At 37.8% G+C, this 22,398-nt stretch overlaps 1 protein-coding gene across 4 annotated transcripts in view; it reads right to left on the reverse strand.

The window, feature by feature from the left end:
• The window catches only part of ALS2 (alsin Rho guanine nucleotide exchange factor ALS2), an 81,019-nt gene that overhangs the window by 16,578 nt on the left and 42,043 nt on the right, over positions 1-22,398 (reverse strand). For all 4 annotated transcript variants that reach the window (XM_077957376.1, XM_015110664.3, XM_028830980.2 and 1 more), the window contains 13 exons: positions 21,539-21,604; positions 16,149-16,311; positions 11,932-12,063; positions 11,088-11,216; positions 10,587-10,657; positions 10,097-10,163; positions 9,550-9,752; positions 9,370-9,435; positions 8,240-8,338; positions 7,454-7,618; positions 6,483-6,594; positions 6,198-6,275; positions 1,225-1,358 (listed from right to left, as the gene is read on the reverse strand). In XM_077957376.1, coding sequence (XP_077813502.1) covers positions 1,225-1,358; positions 6,198-6,275; positions 6,483-6,594; positions 7,454-7,618; positions 8,240-8,338; positions 9,370-9,435; positions 9,550-9,752; positions 10,097-10,163; positions 10,587-10,657; positions 11,088-11,216; positions 11,932-12,063; positions 16,149-16,311; positions 21,539-21,604 — 1,485 coding nt within the window. The remainder of the gene's footprint in view (positions 1-1,224; positions 1,359-6,197; positions 6,276-6,482; positions 6,595-7,453; positions 7,619-8,239; positions 8,339-9,369; positions 9,436-9,549; positions 9,753-10,096; positions 10,164-10,586; positions 10,658-11,087; positions 11,217-11,931; positions 12,064-16,148; positions 16,312-21,538; positions 21,605-22,398) is intronic.

Genomic DNA, 22,398 nt, shown 5'->3' on the forward strand with positions numbered 1-22,398 from the left:
TGGTACAGAAAACATATCCTTAGGAACAAAAAAAACTGAGGTGCTACCAAATATAATGATAAAATTAAAGCTGCAATCAATAAAGAAAAATAGACATATGCCAAAAACTGTCCACTTCTGTGATTGTGCCACATCTAGGGACAGATGATGGGAGAACAGAGAATAAAGTCAAAAATGCAATGGGGTTGGGCATAATATACTTAGATTTTGCCTTTTTTCCCTCATATATGCAGATTTTACTATGCCACTTGGTGGGTGGGTGTGTGTGTGTATGTATATGTTCTTTACTTTTCAAAATCAAGTTGTGTACAGATTCCATTTCAGAATGCTCTTTCAGGCTGGGCACAGTGCCTCACACCTGTAATCCCAGCACTTTGAGAGGCCAAAGTGGGCAGATCACTTGAGGTCAGGAGTTCGAGACCAGCCTGGCCAACATGGTGAAACCTTGTCTCTACTAAAAATACAAAAAATTAGCTGGGCATGGTTGTGTGCGCCTATAGTCCCAGCTACTTGGGAGGCTGAGGCAGGAGAATCGCTTGAACCCAGGAGATAGACACTGCAGTGAGCCGAGATGGCACCACCATACTCCAGCCTGGACGACAGACTGAGACTCCATCTCCAAAAAAAAAAAAAACTCTCTCACACGTGGAACTTTCCTTTTAAACATCCATGCTTTAAGGCTTATAATCTAAACCAAGACTATAGACAAGACTATAGATTTAGTCATCTAAAGTAGTGTCAGTTGACAATTCAAGGCGGTTACATGTTGTTTAAAAAAAAAAAAAAAAAAAAAAGACTTTGGCCAGGTGCAGTGGCTCATACCTGTAATCCCAGCACTTTGGGAGGCTGAGGCAGGAGGATCGCTTAAGCTCAGGTTCAAGACCAGCCTGAGCAAGTGCAAGACCCAGTCTCTATAAAAATTAGAAAAATTAGAAAAATTAGCCACGCATGGTAGTGGGTGCCTGTAGTCCCAGTTACTTGGGAGGCTGAGGCGGGAGGATCACATGAACCCAGGAGGTCAAGGCTGCAGTGAGCCATGATCACGCCACTGCAGTTCAGCCTGGTGACAGAGTGACACCCTGTCTCAAAAAATAAAAATAAAATAAAATAAAAAAGAAGACTTTAAGAACTTGATTTTGCTTTTAAAATATTAACCAGCTTTGATAAAAGCAAGACAACTCCAAACATTCAGTAATTCATCCAGAATTAACACTAGTTACTCACAAAACTTTAGGTCTGTCTTTATCACTCTCATACAGACTAGGTTTGAAGTAGGTTCCAGTGATTTTTATCCCAGATCCCCATTCTCCACTAAAATAACCTTCAATGTAGTCTCCATTTGGCATAGTCAGTGTTCCCTAGGTAAAGTCAGAGAATAAAATGTGGGGTTAGAGGAAATATATTCAATATTTATTTATTTATTTGGAGACAGAGTCTTACTCTATTGCCCAGGCTGGAGTGCAATGGTGCGATCCTGGCTCACTGCAACTTCTGCTTCCTGGGTTCAAGTGATCCTCCTGCCTCAGCCTCCCAAGTAGCTGGGATCACAGGCGCCCGCCACCACGCCCAACTAAGTTTTTGTGTTTTCAGTAAAGACAGGGTTCCACCATGCTGGCCAGGCTGGTCTCGAATTCCTCACCTCAAGTGATTCACCCACCTTGGCCTCCCAAAGTGCTGGGATTACAGGCATGAGCTACCACGCCCAGCCCTCAATTTTTAAAATTAAGAGTAAAAAAGCACTAAATGGTTGTTTTCCTTTTTAACTTGCTCTTTACCAGTCTCTAACTCTTTAAATCTCAAACAAAATATGGGCACATGCATGTCTCAAAGAGTATATGAAATAATCCATGGGTAAAAGAAAAAAAACACACACAGGGAAAACTCGAAAATATTTTGAACTGTATAAAATGACCATACAATATATTAAAATATAGGGGATGATGTAAATTACAAGCAGTGCTTAGAGGGAAACTTATAGCTGTTAACACCTATCTTTTCAGGAAGATCTTGAATCAGTAATGTAAAATTCCACATAATAAAATTACAAAAGGAGGAACAAACTAACAACCTAAATCCAAAGCAAGAAAGAGGAGGGAAATGATAAAGATTAGTGCAAAAATCAGTAGATGAGATAGAAAACAAAAAATAAAGAAAAATCAATGAAACTAAAAGTTGCTTCTTTGAAAAGATACACAAAATTGACATTTAACTACATTAATCAAGCAAAAAAGAGAAAACAAAAGTTTATAAAATCAAGAATGAAACAGGTTATTACTACCAGCCTATAGAATTAAAAAAGTTAGAAGGTGCTATGTTTTGAAAGTGTCTCCTCTAAAATCTGTACTGAAACTTAAACCCTATTGTGATGGTTGTAAGAGGTGGGGCCTTTTGGGAAGTGATTAAGGACAGTGTCCTCATGAATGGAGGAGTGCCTTAGAAAATGGCCAGAGGGTTGGGCGCGGTGGCTCACGCCTGTAATCCTAGCACTTTGGGAGGCCGAGGTGGGTGGATCACAAGGTCAGGAGTTCGAGACCAGCCTGACCAACATGGTGAAGCCCCGTCTCTACTAAAAATACAAAAATTAGCTGTGCATGATGGCACGCACCTGTAATCCCATCTACTCAGGAGGCTGAGGCAGAAGAATCGCTTGAACCCAAAAGGTGGAGGCTGCAGTGAGTGGAGATCGTGCCACTGCACTTCAGGCTGGGTGACAGAGCAAGACTCTATCTCAAAAGAAAAAAAACAAAAAGAAAAATGCCAGAGGGAACTATCTTAGGCCTTTCTGACCTTCCATCTTTTGCTATGTGAGGACTCAGCCAAGAAGGCCTTCACCAGACAGGGAATGCTGTTGCCTTGATCTTGGACTTCCCAGCTTGCAAAATTATGAAGAAATAAATTTCCCAGTCTATGATATTTTATTATAGCATCACAAACATGTGAAGACAGAATGGAATACTAAGAGAACAGCTTTATGCTAACTAAGTAGATAACAGAGAGAAATAGAAAAATTCCTAGGAAGACAAAAAGTACCAAAACTGACTTAATGAGAAACAGAAAATCTAAATAGACCTAAAGCAAGTAAAAAAACTGAGTTAGAAATTAAAAATTTTCTCACAAAGTAATGCTTAGGCCCAGAAGACTTCATTGGTGAATTCTCCCAAACATTCAAAGAAGAAATAATAACAAAGCTTCGCAAACTTTCAGAAAACAGGGGAGGAGGGAACACTTCCCAACTCGTTCTATGAGGCCAGAATTATCCTGATATCAAAGACAGACAAAGACATCACAATAAAAGAAAACTACAGACCATTACCTCTCACAAATATGAATGCAAAAATCCTCAACAAAATATTGGCATTAAATCCAGCAACATCAACATATAAAAAAATTATACACCATGACCAAGTACAATTCATCCCAGGAGGGCAAGGTTGGTTTAACATCAGAAAAGCAACCAATATAATACACCATATTAGTAGAATAAATGATAAAAACCACACGATCATCTCAACAGACAATGGAAAAGCACTTTAACAAAAATGCTTTTCAGCCAGGCATGGTGGCTCATGCCTGTCATCCTAGCACTGTGGGTGGATTGCTTCAGCTCAGGAATTTGAGACCAGCTTGGGCAACATAGCGAAACCCTGTCTCTAAAAAAAAAAAAAAAAAAAAAAAAAAAATTAGCAAGGCATGGTGGCATGTGCCTGTAGTCCCAGTTATTTGGGGGGCTGAGGAGGGAGGATTACTTGAGCCCAGGAGGTTGAGACTGCAGGGAGCTGAGATCACACCACTGCACTCCAGCCTGGGTGACAAAGTGAGACCCTATCTCAAAAAAAAGCTTTTCTCTAAAATAGAAAACGATGTAAAGATGTCCAATCTTAATATTTTCTATTCAACATTCCACAGGAGACTCTAGCCAGTGCAACTGGACAAGAAAAATAAATAAAAGCCTTCCATATTATAAAGAAAGAAGCAAAAATCTATCTACTTGTAGGTGACATGATTCTGTATGCAAGAAATCCTAAGAAATACACACACACACACACACACACACACACACACAAATACTAACACTAATAAACAAATTCAGCAAGATTTCAGGATACAAGTACAAAATACAAAATCAACTGCATTTTTTTTATTATAGCAATGAACAATCTGAAAATGAAATTAAGAAAACAACGCTTTACAATAGCACCAATACTTAGAAATAAATTTAACCAAAGAAAGGCAAGATGTGTACACTGAAACCTAGAAAACATTGCCGAGAGAAATTAAAGATCTAAATAGACTGTGAGATGTTCTATGTTCATGGGTTGGAAGAGTCAATATTATTAATATGGCAATTCTCCCCAAATTGATCTATAGATTCAATGCAATCTCTATCAAAAATCTTAGCAAGGTTTATTGCAGAATCTTGATAAGCCAGTCCTAAAATTTATATGAAAAGGCAAAGAATCTAGATTCGCCAGAACAATTTTGAAGAAGAACAAATTTGGAGGACTTATATTCCTGATTTCACAACTTACTAGGAATCAACAGTAATCAAGATGGTGTGGTATTAACACAAGGAGAGACATGTTGATCAGTGAAATATAACTGAGAGACCAGAAATAAACACATTTGCTGGTCAACAAAGGTACCAAGATTCAACGGGAAAAGGTGCCGGGAAATTTGGATAGCCATATGCAAAAATATTAATTTGGACACATAACTCAACCCATATACAAAAGTTATCTTAAAATCAATCACAGACCTAAATATAAAAGGCAAAACTATAAAATTTTTATTTTTTATTTTTTATTTAGACGGAGTCTCACTCTGTCGCCCAGGCTGGAGTATAGTGCTGGGATCTCGGCTCACTGCAAACTCCACCTCCCGGGTTCACGCCATTCTCCTGCCTCGGACTCCTGAGTAGCTGGGACTACAGGTGCCCGCCATCACACCTGGCTAATTTTTTGTATTTTTAGTAGAGATTGGGGTTTCACCGTGTTTGCTAGGATGGTCTTGATCTCCTGACCTCGTGATCTACCCGCCTCGGCCTCCCAAAGTACTGGGATTACAGGAGTGAGCCAAAAGGCAAAGACTTCTTAGACATAACATCAAAAGCATAATTCATAAATTTTTTTATAGAGTTCGTTAAAATGAAAAACTTTTCTATTTCAAAAGACACCATTAAGAAAATAAAAGACAAGTCACAGACTGCAAGAAAATATTTACAAATCATATCTGATAAAGGACATGTATCCAGAATACAGAAAGAACCCTTATAATTCATACAAGAGTACAAACAAAATTTTATAAGTAGGCCAAAGATCTGAACAGACATTTCATCAAAGAAGATATATGAATCACTAATAAGCATGTTCTACATCATTAGTCACTAGGGAAATGCAAATGAAAACCAGGATATACCACTTCATACCCATTGGAATGGTTGTAAGAAAAAAGACTGAAAATAAGAAATATTTTTTGATATGGAGAAATTAGTATCCTCATTGATATGGAGAAATTAGTATCCTCACACATTGCTGATGGGAATGTAAAATGGTACAGACATTTTGGAAAAAAGTTTGACAGTTTCTTAATACGTTAAACATCAATTTACCATAAAACCCAGCAATTCCACTCTAGGCATCTACTTGAGAAATGAAAATGAAAATATATGTCTACACAAGAAACTGCATTTGAAAGTTTATGGCAGCATTATTCACAATAGTCTTAAGTTGGAAATAACTCAATGTCCATCAACTGGTAAAAGAATAAACAAAATGTAGTTTTGGAAAACTATTCAGTCATAAAAAGGAACAAATACTATACATGCCACAATATGGAAAAAACAAAAACATTATGCTAAGTGTAGGAAGCCACATAGAGGAGATTGCATGTATGATTCCATTTATACAAAAGGCCGAGAAAAGGCAAATCTATAGAGTGATTAAGAGTGATTAGTGGTTGGCTGGGATTGGTGGTGGAAATGGAAGTCACTGAATGAGCAGAAGGGATTTTCTTGGGTGACGGAAATGTTCTGAAACTGGATTGTGGTGGTAGTTTGTACAGCTATGTTGACTAAAAATCACTGAAATGTGCACTTGAAAGGGATGAATTTTATGGATATATAAATCAGCTATTTTTAAAGTCAAAAAAATTAGTAAAAGAATTTATTAGAGAGAAAAAGAAGAAAGCTAGTTTCCAACCTTTCCACTAAGAGTCCAGTCATCTGAAAATTCTCCCTCATAGATAGTATCATCTTCGGAAAGCAAAACCCCATTTCCCTATAAGAAGAAAACAAGAGAAAAATTACAACACATAAAATAGAGTAACTTAAGAGTGCACGCAGTCATATCCCCAAAGCCTTATGGAATCTTAAAAGAAGGAAAATAGTACTAAGAGGTAGAAACTAATCAAAAGATGACTTAAAAAGTTAGGGACAAAGGAGCTTTAACAAGTTAGTAATAACTACATGCAAATATTCCACTCACCATCATTTTATTAAGGTGAAAGTTGCCCTCATAGTATAATCCAAACTGGGTAACCACCACACCATTCCCTTGACACACATCATCTTGCCACATTCCCATATACTTTTCTCCCCTGCACAGAAATAAAAAGAAAAGAAAAAGCACTGAAGACAAGGATAAAGTAGGGAAAAGACAATTATCACATGGGAGATCCCAGGCATCAACCCTAGGCTGGTATAGATTCCATTTTTCTAGTTAAAGTAGTTAACTTTGTCTCCTCAAATATGGGACAAGGTGAGAGCAAAAGACATCTCACTCAGTAATGTTCTCTGAGGAATTTAATATTGTGGTCTATCTGACACAGGTCTGTAGATACCCCAGGTAGTTACTTGATAACTTTAAAATATATAATTTTTAAAAAGAAGGCCTAGAATTCAACTCTAAATAATTTCATTTAAAATGTAATAAGCAGAATAAAACCTATGCACAGGTTTTTCTTACACAAAAGTTTGCTAACTTAAAAAGAAAGAGGCTGGGTGCGGTGGCTCATGCCTATAATCCCAGCACTTTGGGAGGCAAAGGCAGGTGGAACACTTGAGGCCAGGAGTTCGAGACCAGCCTGGACAATATGGCAAAACCCCGTCTCTACCAAAAATACAAAAAATTAACTGGGTGTGGTGGTGTGTGCCTGTGGTCCCAGCTACTTGGTAGACTGAGGTAGGAGGATCCCTTGAACCCAGGAGGCAGACATTGCAGTGAGCTGAGATCGCACCACTCCAGCCTGGGTGACAGAGTGAGACCCTATCTCAAAAAATTAAAATTAATAAATAAAAGGGTTTGTCATAAAAGAAGGTTCATTTTTCACCTACTCAAACTCAAAGAAATCTTACTAATCTCCATGAAAAAGACAAAATAAGTATAAACTGCTTGTTAAATAATCATGGTGCTTAATCATTTGCTTAAACTGTGAGAAAAGAAGGAGAACACTGTACCTAGTGATATCATCAAAGACACCATATCCTGCTTTCTTATCCGTTACCCACTGGCCAATGAACATACTAGGAGAAGAGGACGTCAATTTCCCACTTCGTAGAAGGCCATGACCATGACGCATATTATCTTGGAAACAACCCTCAAACACTTCACCAGAAGCATAGCTGTGGTTGGAAAGAATGGATAATTACCACATGCACAATGAATTCTGATGCTCATTTTTACAAAGTTTAGAAAATCCAAAACCATACTCAGTCTCACTGGTAGCTATAATTATTTGTTTATACGATTATTTTTCACCACTTAAAAAAACCTTGTTTTTGAATGATTAAAGTTAAAAAGTTAAAGACACCATGGGTGGTATTTTGCATTAACATGGAAAAAATGTGTTTTTAGTCTCTTACGGGAAAATGAAATAATGAGTTTTTTGTAAGACGGAAGAATAAAAGTTTTGTCCATTAGAATCAAGTAAATAAAAATAAGATAAATTTATAGATAAGACATATAGGAGTCTCTATGAGAAAATTATGGTTTATGGTTTATAAGGTATATAAAATTTAGATAAGAACTAAATTTAATAATCCAGTATTTTCATCCTGTGATAGATGAGGGGTTGACCTTTAAAAGAAGATCACAGAGAGTTTCAATTGTATTTACTCCTCTAAATTTTATCTATAAGACTAAGCAAAACTTAAACCTTGGAAATTTTGACTATGCAAACATTCAGGTTTACATGGTTATATGAAAAACCAACACCAGTCGAACAGCCTTTCCAATGTCATTACCTGTAGACTCCTTGACCGCACATTTTTCCTTCTTTCCAATGGCCCACATAATGGTCTTCTTTGTTAATTGCCTTGTTTGGGATTCTGTATTCTCCATACCTGCCACGAAAAAGAAAAAATAACAAAAGAATATGCATTTATGACATATTCACCTTTTGTATGTGTATCGTGGTAAACATTTTAACAAGGAAGACAGAGAAAACATTCACCTGTAGGAGGAAAGGGTTAAAACAGCATCTTGGTTTAAGGTGAATCTATAACCTAAGCTGTTTGGCAAGAGGAGTGGGACATCAGCCCCACTACACTAAGATACGGTGTTTTAATACAAGTCCGGTGAAAAACAGAAGACCTGTGTCCTTCGCCTATCTCTGTCACTAATTACCTGCACCACCATGGGGTAAGCCCAGGTATCCAGCTCCTTTATTTAGATAATAAGAGGGGCAACTCAGTGGGTAAATGAGATGATCTAAAGTCCTTCTCATTCTAACAGTCTATTAAAAAGAGACTTTAACACATCACAAGAATTTACATGATCACACAGACACACAAAATCACCTACCCAACATTTTTTATACACTAAAATAAATTACTTCCTTAACATTATACAAAATACTGTCACAAACTAATCAGGTAAATACATTTCTAGTGTTAGAAAACATGATAAATTTATTTTAAAAAGTCATTAGAACATCATTAGGATAATAGAGCACTTGGAAATTTTCTCCTTTAACATACCACAGAAATTAAAGATGACTTAAAACAACTGAAAGGAAAATTTTTCTATGTCCTTTGTGTAAAGGGGGACTACTGTCTCAATAGTCCTACCATTAACATTACCAAAGTTCTCAGTCTTCACAACTCAGAAATTATAGAAAACATAGCCCCATTTTAACAGATGGAAGGCTGTGTAATTTGAGGTCACACAGCTATCAAGGAAAATGACCCAGTCTAGGTAAATCAGAGGCTGTACCCCTCACTCCTGGCTCTCTTCATGATCATACATGTGCATTTCTGAAAAATAACAACAAAAATCTACTATTTGTTTGAAAAGCAGCTCTGCATACAAAATAACATAATTTATGACCTTACTGAACTTGAATTTACTATCATATTTTACAGAATTTTCTTACCCATCTTCCAAGCCATTCCTGAACATGCCAGAATACATCTTTCCATCAGGCCACTTCAAAACCCCTCTGGAATGCGTAAGCAAAGAATAATGCATGTCAACTAATATTTCAGGTAATCAATACTTTTTCTATCACGTGATGATCATCCTCACCCCAGGTATAAATCTTCAACATTTTCACCTGCCATGAGGCTTCCCTGAAAGCCAGCGTCCATCATAGGTGGCATCCTTTAGGCGAGGATCTTTGTAGAAAGTATATTTGGCACTGCGTGAAATGGGTGGTTCCTGTCTCTGAACACTGCTACCACTTCCATAAGCAGGAAGATCAGACATCCCTCTCAAAGCCTGATCTACAGCTTGGCTTATAGCTCGCAGCCACTTTGTCTAGGAGCAAAAAGTAATGTCAATAAGCTTAAGGCAACAATTCATCAAGCATTGCTTTACATCCTGTTAGTTTTCTTTGGTGTGAATAAATTATTTGCGTCCCATGCTTTTCCTATTAATAGAGTAATATTGACTGGCTCTTGGATTTCTCTGCTATATGTTTAAAATTGAGTCACATTAAAAAAAAAACAAAACCAAGAACCTATAGTTTTGGCTTAATGAAGATTTATCAGAAGAACTGTACATCATTAGTCAAGCAAGAACAATTTATATTTCTTCTTTATTACACAAGAGGCAGAAAGAGCCAGGGTGAAGATTGAAAGCAAATACTATAATGGACTAACCTTTTCCTGGGGTGTAGATGAAATGAGAGTGAACTGCTCCTCAGGTGTGGTTATCTTTAAGCCATTCCTAAAACGTTCACAAGGACAAATACCAGTAGGTTTAACAACCTGTCGTTACAGTATCAATCCTCAAATTTGAAAAGCAACCTCTTTATTTCAAGAGGAGCAGAAGTCAATTAATGTAAACGCTTGTTTGGTTTTGGGTCCCACCATGGTGGAAAGAACAAAGAATTCTCTGCTCTGTGTTGAACGATGGGGATGTGTGCAATGAAGATGCCTTTTCATCACCTGATCGTGATTTGCCATGATCTTTGCAACAGGCCATTTTATTATCAATAGACTACTTTACTGTCTAATGTGCTGGGAGGTGGGTCTCGTTATGCAGAATGGGGAGACTGTCTCCCAAGTCCTCCTGAGCCTTTTTTCACATTTAAGGAAGCAAGGGTAACAGACTTGGACGGGGTAGAGTGGGGAGGGGGGACACACTTACACACCACCAGCTTCTTCAGACAGTGGCTCTGCCCACAGCGTGGCCAGAGGGAAAACATGGTGTGTGGAGAACTGAAACAGAGAACATGGAGGCACTTTTATGAAAGCCCATGTAGACCTTGGGGTCTCTGCCCATATCCCCTTCATGTCATTAACCCACATGGGCCCTGCAGTCGCTGCTGCACAACCCCTTGAAATAGTTAAGTCCATGCAGGTGCCACCAATTCTGCCACATTGTCCCCATAACACAGCTAACCCAAAGGGCCTTGCCATCTCTGCTGCAGGGCCCCTTTCACATGGCTGCCACTCATTCTCAAGCTGGAAAGTTCAGAAGTTCTCTGAAATCCAGTGCATACACAAATCCATGCTGTAGCTGAACAGTCTCTTTCAGTCAACAGTCTCAGTAAACTCACACTAGTTTTGAACATAAACTGATAGTACAGTTAAAAAGGATAGGATTCCACCTTTCAGGGATTCTTTTAAGGTGAGGAATCCAGCCTACCTGGGCATGGACCAGTGCATCATTAAAGAGAATGAACCAATTCACAGAAAACCTCCCAGCATGCTGCAGAGACAGGGCTCGGTTACTGCTCTCACACAGCAGTCGACGCTCTGGCTTCCTCAAGGAGTCCTGGAATTAAAGACAAATATAATACTAAGTGAAACAATCAAAATCATTTTAACATGTAAAGAGAAAATAAAACAGACACAAATCACGTTTAAGGGAATTTGTTGGTCATAGCTTAGCGTGGTGTAAAAACTAAATTTATATGGGATCTAACCACTTCACAAAATCAGAGCTCAAAGGAGATTAAAAAGAAGACAAGGCCGGGCGCGGTGGCTCAAGCCTGTAATCCCAGCACTTTGGGAGGCCGAGACGGGCGGATCACGAGGTCAGGAGATCGAGACCATCCTGGTTAACACGGTGAAACCCCGTCTCTACTAAAAAATACAAAAAATTAGCCGGGCGCGGTGGTGGGCGCCTGTAGTCCCAGCTACTCGGGAGGCTGAGGCAGGAGAATGGCGGGAACCCGGGAGGCGGAGCTTGCAGTGAGCTGAGATCCGGCCACTGCACTCCAGCCCGGGCGACAGAGCGAGACTCTGTCTCAAAAAAAAAAAAAAAAGAAGACAAAAACAAACTAAAGGTGAGTAAGTCTTCAGAGAGGATTTCTAGAAATGAGAGAAGGTATTTAGAGTACCCATTGGTATGGTCCTTAGACATTTTAGGAAAGGGGTCATTAAAATGTTATTGCCATAAACAAGTGAGGAACAGAGAAAATGATATCAATTGTTATCGAAACAGTTGCTGTTTGCTAGGGTAACAAATGACAACTGGCATGGCTTACCGTCATTTTTCCGGGGAAGGTCTTCCAGAAGCCCAGTGTGTATTCTGCTTCCTTCCTCTTCCTGCCGAGATGGAGAGCAAGACACTCATAACAAGAACTGGAATCCTGCAGTTTCTGATATTCTGGAGATGCCTACAGGGCAAAAATTAAAGAGGAAAAAAAAAGAACATAAAATCATTATCCAGAATCTGTAGCCTCAGTCTGCTTTAGATATATAGCATTAAATGTAGGGGAAAATTTGGCCCAAGAGCATAAGTAGCACATTGCAGGAGACTGGGAAAAGGAGACTGGTTTTAGAAAAATTCTACTACATAAAAATACATATGAAATAGGGGAATAATTCAGGGGAGAGAGACAAAACCCGGCAGTTACTGAGGAGAGCAGCAGAGACCCCAGGATAGGGCAGGAGTTCTCAAATGTTTTGGTCTCGGGATCCCTTTATTTTTCTTATGTGGACTGTATCTATTAATATTTACCATATTAGAACATAAAATTAAGAAATGTCAAAAGCTTTTATTAATTCACTTACAAAACTTTTTTAGTGGCAGGGCTCAGTGGCTCACGCCTATAATCTCAGCACTTCGGGAGGCTGAGGCTGGCGGATCATGAGGTCAGGGGATCAAGACCATCCTGGCTAAGAGTGAAACTCTGTTTCTACTAAAAATACAAAAAATTAGCCGGGCGTGCTGGCGGGCACCTGTAGTCCCAGCTACTTGGGAGGCTGAGGCAGGAGAATGGCGTGAACCCAGGAGGCGGAGCTTGCAGTGAGCTGAGATGCGCACTCCAGCCTGAGCAACACAGCAAGACTCCGTCTCAAAAAAAAAAAAAAAAAAAAGTTTTTAGTGAGAAAAATGGCAATGGTCCACATTTTTTCTAATCTCTTTATTATCTGGCTTTAAAAATGACAGCTGGACTTTTATATCAGCTTCTGCATTTACTGTGTTATATGTTGTTTGGTTAAAACCTATGAAGAAAATCTGGTCTTATAAAGGTATATACCTGGAATAGAGAGAAGCATTTTAATAGCCATTTCAAATGAATGTGGATATTTTCCTTTGATACTACATTAAAACTTGCTAAGTGGTAGATTCTTAAAGAGAGCTGCAATGTGGAATCTAAAACCACAGCCATGAGCTTTTTGTACGCTGAGATGTTAAAATCCAGGGGTTCATCGCGCTCTTTGAATGGGTCTTTTACCATCTATGACTTTGTACCATCTATGATTGTGGATTGGACATATAGAAAATACTGGTTGACTGAATTATGCAGATTTTCCAAATGTTGACATCTTTCTTCTACAACATCAAAAATCACAGGATCATAGAACCACCAATCTCATGAGATAAAGTCCTAAGTATCAGGAAACTGTCACACTCACGGTGGGAAATTCATCTCTAACATTCTAATTTTTGCTTAAAAGTTGAGATTTTATGATTGGCAACAAATACTATCATTTGTTCCCTTTGAAATGACAGGTTCATTTACTCATTTCTGAGAAAATATCTGCCAATATCCAAATCTGAAAAATCAGTTTATCTGTCAATTGTCCTTTCAAGTTGAAAGAAAAAAAAAAAAGCAACCCATTTATTTCAACAGGAGCTCTCAACTCAACAATCACAATCATGCTTTTTCTTGAAAAACCACCACACTTCAGCATGCAGCAGAACTGCTTTACATGTACTTTGCACGTCACCACACGTAATAGGACATTCTTAAGTGAAATTGTATTTTAACTGCAAGTGCATGGCAATGAAGAATGCAATGACTACTAGTATAGTCTGGTGCCACTGCCCTGATTCCTACCAAGGAGCCAGCAGTTTTACCCACCTTAACTTCTGCACTATCAATGTAAATGACAACACAGTGGAAAAGGCAAATATCTTAGTACTGTCATGAAAATAGTTTTGACCTTGTGAACCTCTTGAAATGGTCTTTGGAAGCCCCAGGGGTCTGCAAACCAAGCTTTGAGAACCAACTACTGGGATGGGTGTAACTGCTATGCCATGTAGTGAGGGAGCAGAAGGTAAGATCGAAGGATGATCTCTCACATTCATGAGTTTACTTGCCACAATTGTGAGAGTCACTCATTTTCATTTTTTCCATTCACTTAAGAAACATTTAATGAGTATCTACCACATATGAAACATTCTGCTAGAATGCTAGGGAAAAAAAAATAAGGCATGATCTTTGTACCATAATTAGGCAGACAAGATAGAAAAATGTACCAGAATAATGCAGTGGTTTTGTTAACAGGCTATATACCATAAAAGACAATCTAGAAAAGTAGGTTAAGAGAACAGATTCTGGAACCAGAGCCTGGATATGAATTGTAGCTCTGCCAGTTCTCAGCTGTGTCTCAATTCTCTCATCTGTAAAAGGCTGATGATGAAATAGGTATAATAATAATGCCTACTTCACCGAGTTGATGCGGGGATTAAATGAATACATATAACTTGCTTAGAACACTGCCTGGCATATGGAATTCATTCAATAAATGTTAAGTTTATTATTATTTTTATATGGAGACATTTAAAAAATACATATATGTGTACACACACACGATGTCAAAGGTGTGCCTTAGACTTACTCAATTATAATGTATAGTGATGGAATACGGGCAGGTTTGTTTTGAAAAAGCTTCCACGGTTGATTTTGACCCCCTGTGATGAGGATAAGGGCCACTGATATAACATGAGAAGTGAATAATGGAAAGTGTTAGCAAAATAGAGTAAATAATCCTTCAGAGATGGATAGGGGAAAGAGAACCAATATAGTCAAAGAGGGCTTTATTTTCATGATAAAATGACTTTTGTCCCAGAATGAGGATGGGAGTGGGAGTGTTTCAGGAAGGAAATATAAAACACATGAAAGCTACATCCAGGAAAACTGAACTCTGACTCTGAACAATTCTAAGCTGATCTGGTAGGAAACTTTTTTGTTGACTGAGGCCATATTGGGGTGAAAGTTGTATCTCATTGGGATATTTGATAGGTCAAACCTTCACAGCTAAAGCTAGATCAGTTTAAAGATCTTGTAGGTCTTTTCTTTAGTCTAGTTTTAAAGTCAAAATCAGACTAAAGAAAAGACCTACAAGATCACAGTAGGCTCAACTGTAGAAAGCCTACATCGATCAGTTCCTGGGTCACTCTGAGGGGTGACATCTGTTTAGATCAAGAGACAGACCCAGAGATTAAGAAGATTCTAAACCTATAAGGGGCCAGTATGTTGGCTCATGCCTGTAATCCCAGCACTTTGGGAGGCCGAGGCAGGGCAATCACTTGAGGTCAGGAGTTCGAGGCCAGCCTGGCCAACATGGTGAAACCCCATCTCTACTAAAAATACAAAAACAAAAAAAAAGTAGCCAGTGTCATGGCACATACCTGTAATCTCAGCTACTCAGGAGGCTGAGGCATGAGAATTACTTGAACCTGGGAGGTGGAGGTTGCAGTGAGCCAAGATTGCGCCACTGCACTCCAGCCCCAGTGACAGAATGAGACTCTGTCTCAAAAACTAACAAACAAACAAACAACAAAAAAAAACCTATAAGGGACTTTGGAGTCATTATAATTTATCTAGAGACTTTCAGGGTAGAAACAAAATGAAACCACACATTTCGATGGTATTTGAAAGGTGAATGTCTCAGGACCAGCTTTAACATACATCTATATCCTAGTGTGGTGCTAACTTCCTAGGATTCCACCTAACTAGTTTTATATAGGAGTGGACTAGTTAACATTTGAGAAAATCCTGTAACACTGATTCCTCTCAGCATTTGCTAAGGTAACCTAAACACCTGGTATAAAGTCTAGCATGAATCCAGGTCAGTTAACACCCCTGCCTTACAGGTGTATGCCTTTATACAGAAAACCAGGGCTTTGAAGAGCTCTGTTTAACTCATAGTCAGCATGCATCCAATAAATTTTGACAACTACTGAGTGAGTAACATCTGATAGAGTCTCAACTTTAGACAAAGTTTCATAAAATGAATACAGTTTATTCATCTTGATAAGGCCCTAAAAGGAAACTGAATCCACAGAAAACTCAATTTATCTACAGTCATACTTTCCTCTATCATTTCCCTGAAGAAAATTAAATTTAATTAGACACATGTAAATATTAAATTACTGGAGTTCCAGATCTTGTGGTGGCATAATCCATACAAACAACTATGATCCTTGGCTTTCCAAATGTCCAAAGAGGTATACATGGGAGCTTACCACTTCAAAACAAGTAGCAAGCTTTAGCAAAACTTTTGCATAATTATGAAGTCGTCTGATTGGCAAGAAAAACAAAGTATTCAGTATTTCCATCAACTGAGTGTTTTCATCATTCACTTCTGATAAATCTTGCAACAGCTCTTGGTTTTTATTTAGGAAATCACTAGAGGCAGAGGAAAACAAAATTAGTTAATCCTTTTTGAATTGGTAATATGCATGATATTAAATAAAACATTTCACTAGAAAGTACCTTTCAGAATGCACATTTTTTAGCTGCTATGAAAGTAGAAATACAATGAAATAAGCCAGATATAATTAAAAGAATTTCCCTATCTATAAGATAGGATTTTTTAAGTATAAAAAGTAGCAAATGGTAGCAATACAAATGGTTAATCACAGGCTTGTGCCTATGTTCCAGGAAATGAATCATGCATCCCACAATTTAAGGTGAATAATCAGAGACCAGCTGACACCATTACCTGTTAATTTCAAAGCCAAAAGTCACAGCAATAAATGGCAAGACTAATTGCTCTAGGCAGCTGTGCTAAATAGAAACACTGGAAGAAAAGCGAAGCTCCTTGCTCCAACAGAATTAGTGTGGATATTAAAACACTTCTAATTTCTTCTTTTTTCCTTCAATTATGAGTTTATTATAGGAAAGTAATAAAAAGCTGAAAGAACTAGTATTACAGTTAACAAGAAACAATAAAGATGATTATATGTGACGATTTCAATGCTGAGATCTTCAAAAGCATTTCAAACTGAAGCCAAAAATTAGTTTTTAATATTCAGTTTTTTATAAATTCATCGTTAAAATTTTATTCCAAATTTTAATGCTGATCAATAACCCATTAAGGCTTAGCTCACCAAACCAAAATACTTAATGGTAAAGCAGTAAGAGTTGGTGAGCTGGGTGCAGTGGTTCACACCTGTAATCCCAGCACTTTGGGATGCCAAGGTGGGTGGATAGCTTGAGCCCAGGAGTTTGAGACCAGCCTGAGCAACATAACGAACCCCTGTCTCCACAAAAAATACAAAAATTAGCCAGGCATGGAAGTGTACACCTGTAGTCCCAGCTACTCAGGCGGCTGAGGCAGGAGGATCATTTGAGCACAGGAAGTTGAGGCTGTAGTGAGCCGTGGTTGTGCCACTGCACACCAGCCTGGGAGACCAGCTTGTCTCAACAACAACAACAACAAAAAAAGATCTTAGATAGAGTGCCCAGATTTTATTTATGTTTGGCTTGTGCTAATGTTCTTACTTTGTTCTCCATGTTCTACTGCAGAGACCAGCTGAGGACTATTTAATTCTATACAAGTGTTCTGCTTTGACCTGCTCCTGAGAGGCGGAGGTAAGATATAGTGAACACAAACTCCCTTGGACCTTATTTCTCCTCAATACCCAGTACCCAGTCTACAGCAGACCAGAAATGTTCCAACTCTTGTGAACTCCACTACTTTCCAGGACTCACTCATGTCCTTACCTACAGTCTTCCCTGAAAGAGGACAAGCTACACTCCTAAGAAATCTGAACCAGAAATCATCTCTGATCAGCTTATCTTTTCTAGGGAGTTTTTAATCTAATAGTGGCAATATTACTTTTTCCTTATATGGCAAGGTCTATACTTTTTACTCAGATTTTTAAAATAAAAATATTAAAGGTAGAAACAACCAAAGTGTCCATCAGCAGATGAACTGATTGATAAAATGTAGTAGTGTGTACATATAAGAGAATATTATTCAGCCATAAAACAGAATGAAATTTTGACGTATGCTACAACATGAATGAACCTTAAAAATACTATGCTTAAAGAAATAAGCCAGACACAGAAGGGCAAATAAATACATGATTCGACTCATATAAGGTACCTAGACTGGGCAAACTCATACAGAGAGGAAGTAGAATAGAGGTTACCAGAGCCAGGTAGACAGGGGGAGACAGTATGGGAGGAGTTATTATTTAACATGCACTCAGTTTTTCTTGGGGATAATGAAAAAATAGTGATGGTTATACAATACTGTGAATGTATTTGATGCCCCTCAATTGCACACATATTAGTGTACAATTAAGATTAAAATAAATATGACATTACATATATTTTATCACAGTTAAGAAAAAAAACTTGCATAATAATCAAACCACCAGGCAAGCCTGATGTGAGCAGCTGAGTGATAAATCAGATGAATGATAAGTGCTTGCACATCATCATCCAAGATCCACTAACAGCCATGTGGGCACCCTAGCTGTGCTCTAGATATTCTCAAACTCTCCTCTGAAAATGAAATCTTTAAGGTAATTTTAACTATTGACTTTGTAAATAGAAATGGGAAAAAGTTGTCAGTGCTGCCTTTAACTATGTAAAACCCAGGCTCTGGGCATGGTGCTGTGCAAAAGGCAAGAGGCTTTCAACTTATGTCATCTCATTTTCCTGTTCTAACAAGGTCAGTTGTTCGGTAATGTGAATCTGACTCAGAAATACTAGAGGAAGGTCAACAACAGCAGAATAAGGAACCAGGGTCAGTAATTGCTGTAGCCCTTCAGGAAGCCCAGAAGCTTTCCATTTAAATTGTCACAAGTCTTCATCTATCTTTTGCATCTTCCTGTAATTAAACTTGTTTTTCTTTAAGCATTACTATTTGAAAAATAACTATTGCATTTTCTCTCTGCTCCATTTAATTATAGGTTTGGGTACAACCCCATTTTCTCCTATTTTCTTTGGCTATGATTCAGCATTTCACCAACATTATAGGTTAACTAAGCTATTTTAGTCATTATAATAATGAGATTTAAAATAATAAATATAAAATCAGTAATTACAAATCTAAACTTGTCAAAACCAGAAGTTCTCAAATGTAAACAACAACAATAACAACAAACAATAAGTCTATCCATTTGCTCCTTATAAGAAATATACCAAAACAATGTAGACAGGCTGAAAGTAAAAGAATGGAAAATGGTGATGTATTAAGATCAAGAATTTTAAAGTTACTACACAAGGTTAAAGACATATTCTTGAACCTGTCATTTTAAAAAATAAAGGCCAAACTCCTATATTTTGGAAATCAACAAGCGTGTAAGTCCAAGGATTCATAATGGAAGTTAGAAAAATACATCCAAAAATATTTAGAACTGAATGACTATAAAAACAAAACGTATCAAGACTTGTGAGATTCAGCTAAAGCAACAATTAGAGGGAAATTTGTAGCCTTAGATGGCTACATTAGAAAAATTTTAAATTTGAAAAATGAATGAACCAAGTGCTAAACTCGAAGTTGTAAGAAGTTAACAGGTGAACAAAAAGAAAGAAGGAAATAAAAAACAGAAATTAATGAAATTTTTTAAAAGGGAAAGAAATGATTCCCTAATTTTTGAAAAAATTAATTAAAAAAGTAGTAAACTGCTGACAAGACTGATAAAGATAAAAAAGATAAAAGGCCCAAAAATCATAAGAATGAAAAATAGGGGGTACAACTACAGTTATTCTGGTGTAATCATCTTAAGACTTGAACATTATGCCAATAAACTTTAAAACACGGGTGCAATGAACAATTTTCCAGAGAAATATAAATAACAAAAGCCATAAAAAGAAATAAAGACCTGAAAATACCTATTCATTAAATCAGTAAAAACTCCCTACAGCAAATGTCCCCATGAAGCCCAGATTATTTTTACAGATGAATTTTACTAAATCTTCAGAGTACAAATAATTCCTACTTCATATAAACTACGAACTTCCAGGAAACAGAAAAGGAGAAAAAGCTCCTCCATATCTGTGAGTTCCAAATCTGTGGATTCAACAACCTCAGACCAAAAATATTTCATAAAAAAATTATGTCTCTACCACTTTTTTGTCATTAATTCCTAAACAATACCATATAACAACAATTTATATAGCATTTATATTTTATTAGATGTTATAAGTAATCTAGAGATGATTTAACATATATGAAAGGATGTGCACAGGTTATATGCAAATACTAAGCCATTTTATATCAGGGACTCGAACATCCTTGAATTTTGGTTTCCTTTGGGAGGTCCTGGACTCAATCCCTCATGGGTACTAAGAGACAACTGTATAAGTAAATTTAATTCAGTAATGTATTAAAAAATTAATACATAGATTACTGAATTTTGGAATTTGGAAACGCAGAGATATTTAACATTATAAAAATCGCTTCCTCTACAACTTTTAGAAATAGGGGCTTTTTAACCCTATAAATTGTATCTACCAAAAACCTAAAGTAATCATTTTTAATAGTGAAATATTAAAAGTATTCCCATTAAAACTAGAAATGAGATGAGATGGTTAGCATTCCTTCTATCAGGATAAAAGATCAAAAGGAAACACGGGGCTGGGCGTGGTGGCTCACACCTGTAAGCCCGGTACTTTTGGAGGCCAAGATGGGTGAATCACTTGAGGTCAGGAGTTCCAGACCAGTTTGGCCAACATGGTGAAACCCCGTCTCTACTAAAAATACAAAAATTAGTTGGGTGTGGTGGTGCACACCTGTAGTCCCAGCTACTCGGGAGGCTGAGGCAGGAGAATTGCTTGAACCCAGGAGGCAGATGTTGCAGTGAGCCAAGATTGTGCCACTGCACTCCAGCCTGGATGACAGAGCGAGACCCTGTCTCAAAAAAAAAAAAAAAAAAAAAAGCAAACGTAAAACATTAACATCTGCTAAATCTGGGTGATGAGTACATATTTAAAGTATTTTCTATTAAAATACAGAATTTTTGGCCTGGCACAGTGGTGCATGCCTGTAATCCCAGCACTTTGGGAGGCCAAGACAGGAGAACCACTTGAGCCCAGGAGTTCCTAACCAGCCTGGGTAACACAGTGAGACCCTATCTCTTCTATTTTAAAAAGAAAAAAAAAGTTAAATACAGATTTTTTTAAAACCTTGGCTTTGTTGCTGGGTCAACACTTGTTGAGAAACTATCCGTTTGGGATTATTGCCTTGTGTAAGGAGCTTTTAAATTATTTACCCAGAAGCTAAATGCAAATACTTTCTATCTGCGCAAACACTTTTTTCTGTGTATCAGCACATACATTATTTGTTCCTCTCCAGTGAAAGAGAACATTACCATTTTTCAGATGAGAAAACACTAGGCCTACTGAAGTAAAGAGAGTTGTCCAAAGTCTCAGGGATAGCACGGAAGGACCCAGAACCTGAGCCTATTCATTCAGTGCTTTTTCAATGGCATACTACTTACAATGATAACCAGCGGTTAATAGTACCTGTCCTTTGTAAGACTTACTCAAAGTTTATATTTTGATTTGTTTGGTAAAATGATGAAGTCAAAGCTTTCCCTGGGCACTTGAAAACACAGAGCACTATAAAACATGATCTTTGGTTGAGAAAACAACTGGAAGGTGTGGGTTTGCTTACATGGCAGGCTTAGCAAGAAGCTGGAATCCTCCCATAACCAGGAAATTTGTAATAGATGTGCAATACCTTGAGCAGAAAAGAAAACACATGTACGTTAGCTGAAATGTAAATTAGTTCTTCAGTTTCCAAACACATACCTGGAATAGATAATTCTGGATTATTTCACCAACGAATTTCAGAAGTTTTGTGATGTCAACATTTGTGAAGGGCAGGTTGTGTAATAATTACAATAATGGAGGTAAAGGGAGGGGTAGGGGAATTCCAGCTTAGTACAGATGGTAATATAAGGCTGGTCACATTGGCTCACGCCTGTAATCCCAGCACTTTGGGAGGCTAAGGCAGGAGGATCGCTTGGGCCTAGGAGTTTGAGATCAACCTGGGCAGCATGGGGAAACCTGACTCTACCAAAAAAAAATAGAAAAATTAGTTAGGCATGGTGGCACATGCCTGTAGTCTCAACTACTTGAGAGGCTGAGGTGGGAGGATCCATTGAGCCTGGGAGGTTGAGGCTGCAGTGAGCTGTGATTCCAACATTGCACAGCCTGGGCGACAGGGTAAGACTCTGTCTCCAAAAAAGAAAAAAAAAAAAAGATGGTAATAGAAAAGGAAGTTTTAAAAACACCTAAAGCTATGCAGAAAATGCAGTAATTTACTTGGTATCTACCAAACAATATCTATTATGTGGTAACTTAATTAACATACTTGAGAAAACATAATTAAAATAGTTGAATTTTGAATGAAAATTTTCTCTAATCTTCACTTCAGGTTTCCCAATTAAGAAATGACAGTGAAGGCCGGGGGCGGTGGCTCACTCCTATAATCTCAGCACTGTGGGAGGCCGAGGCAGGTGAATTACCTGA

The sequence above is a fragment of the Macaca mulatta genome, chromosome 12 (genome assembly GCF_049350105.2).
Source record: "Macaca mulatta isolate MMU2019108-1 chromosome 12, T2T-MMU8v2.0, whole genome shotgun sequence".
Classification (NCBI taxonomy): Eukaryota; Metazoa; Chordata; class Mammalia; order Primates; family Cercopithecidae; genus Macaca; species Macaca mulatta.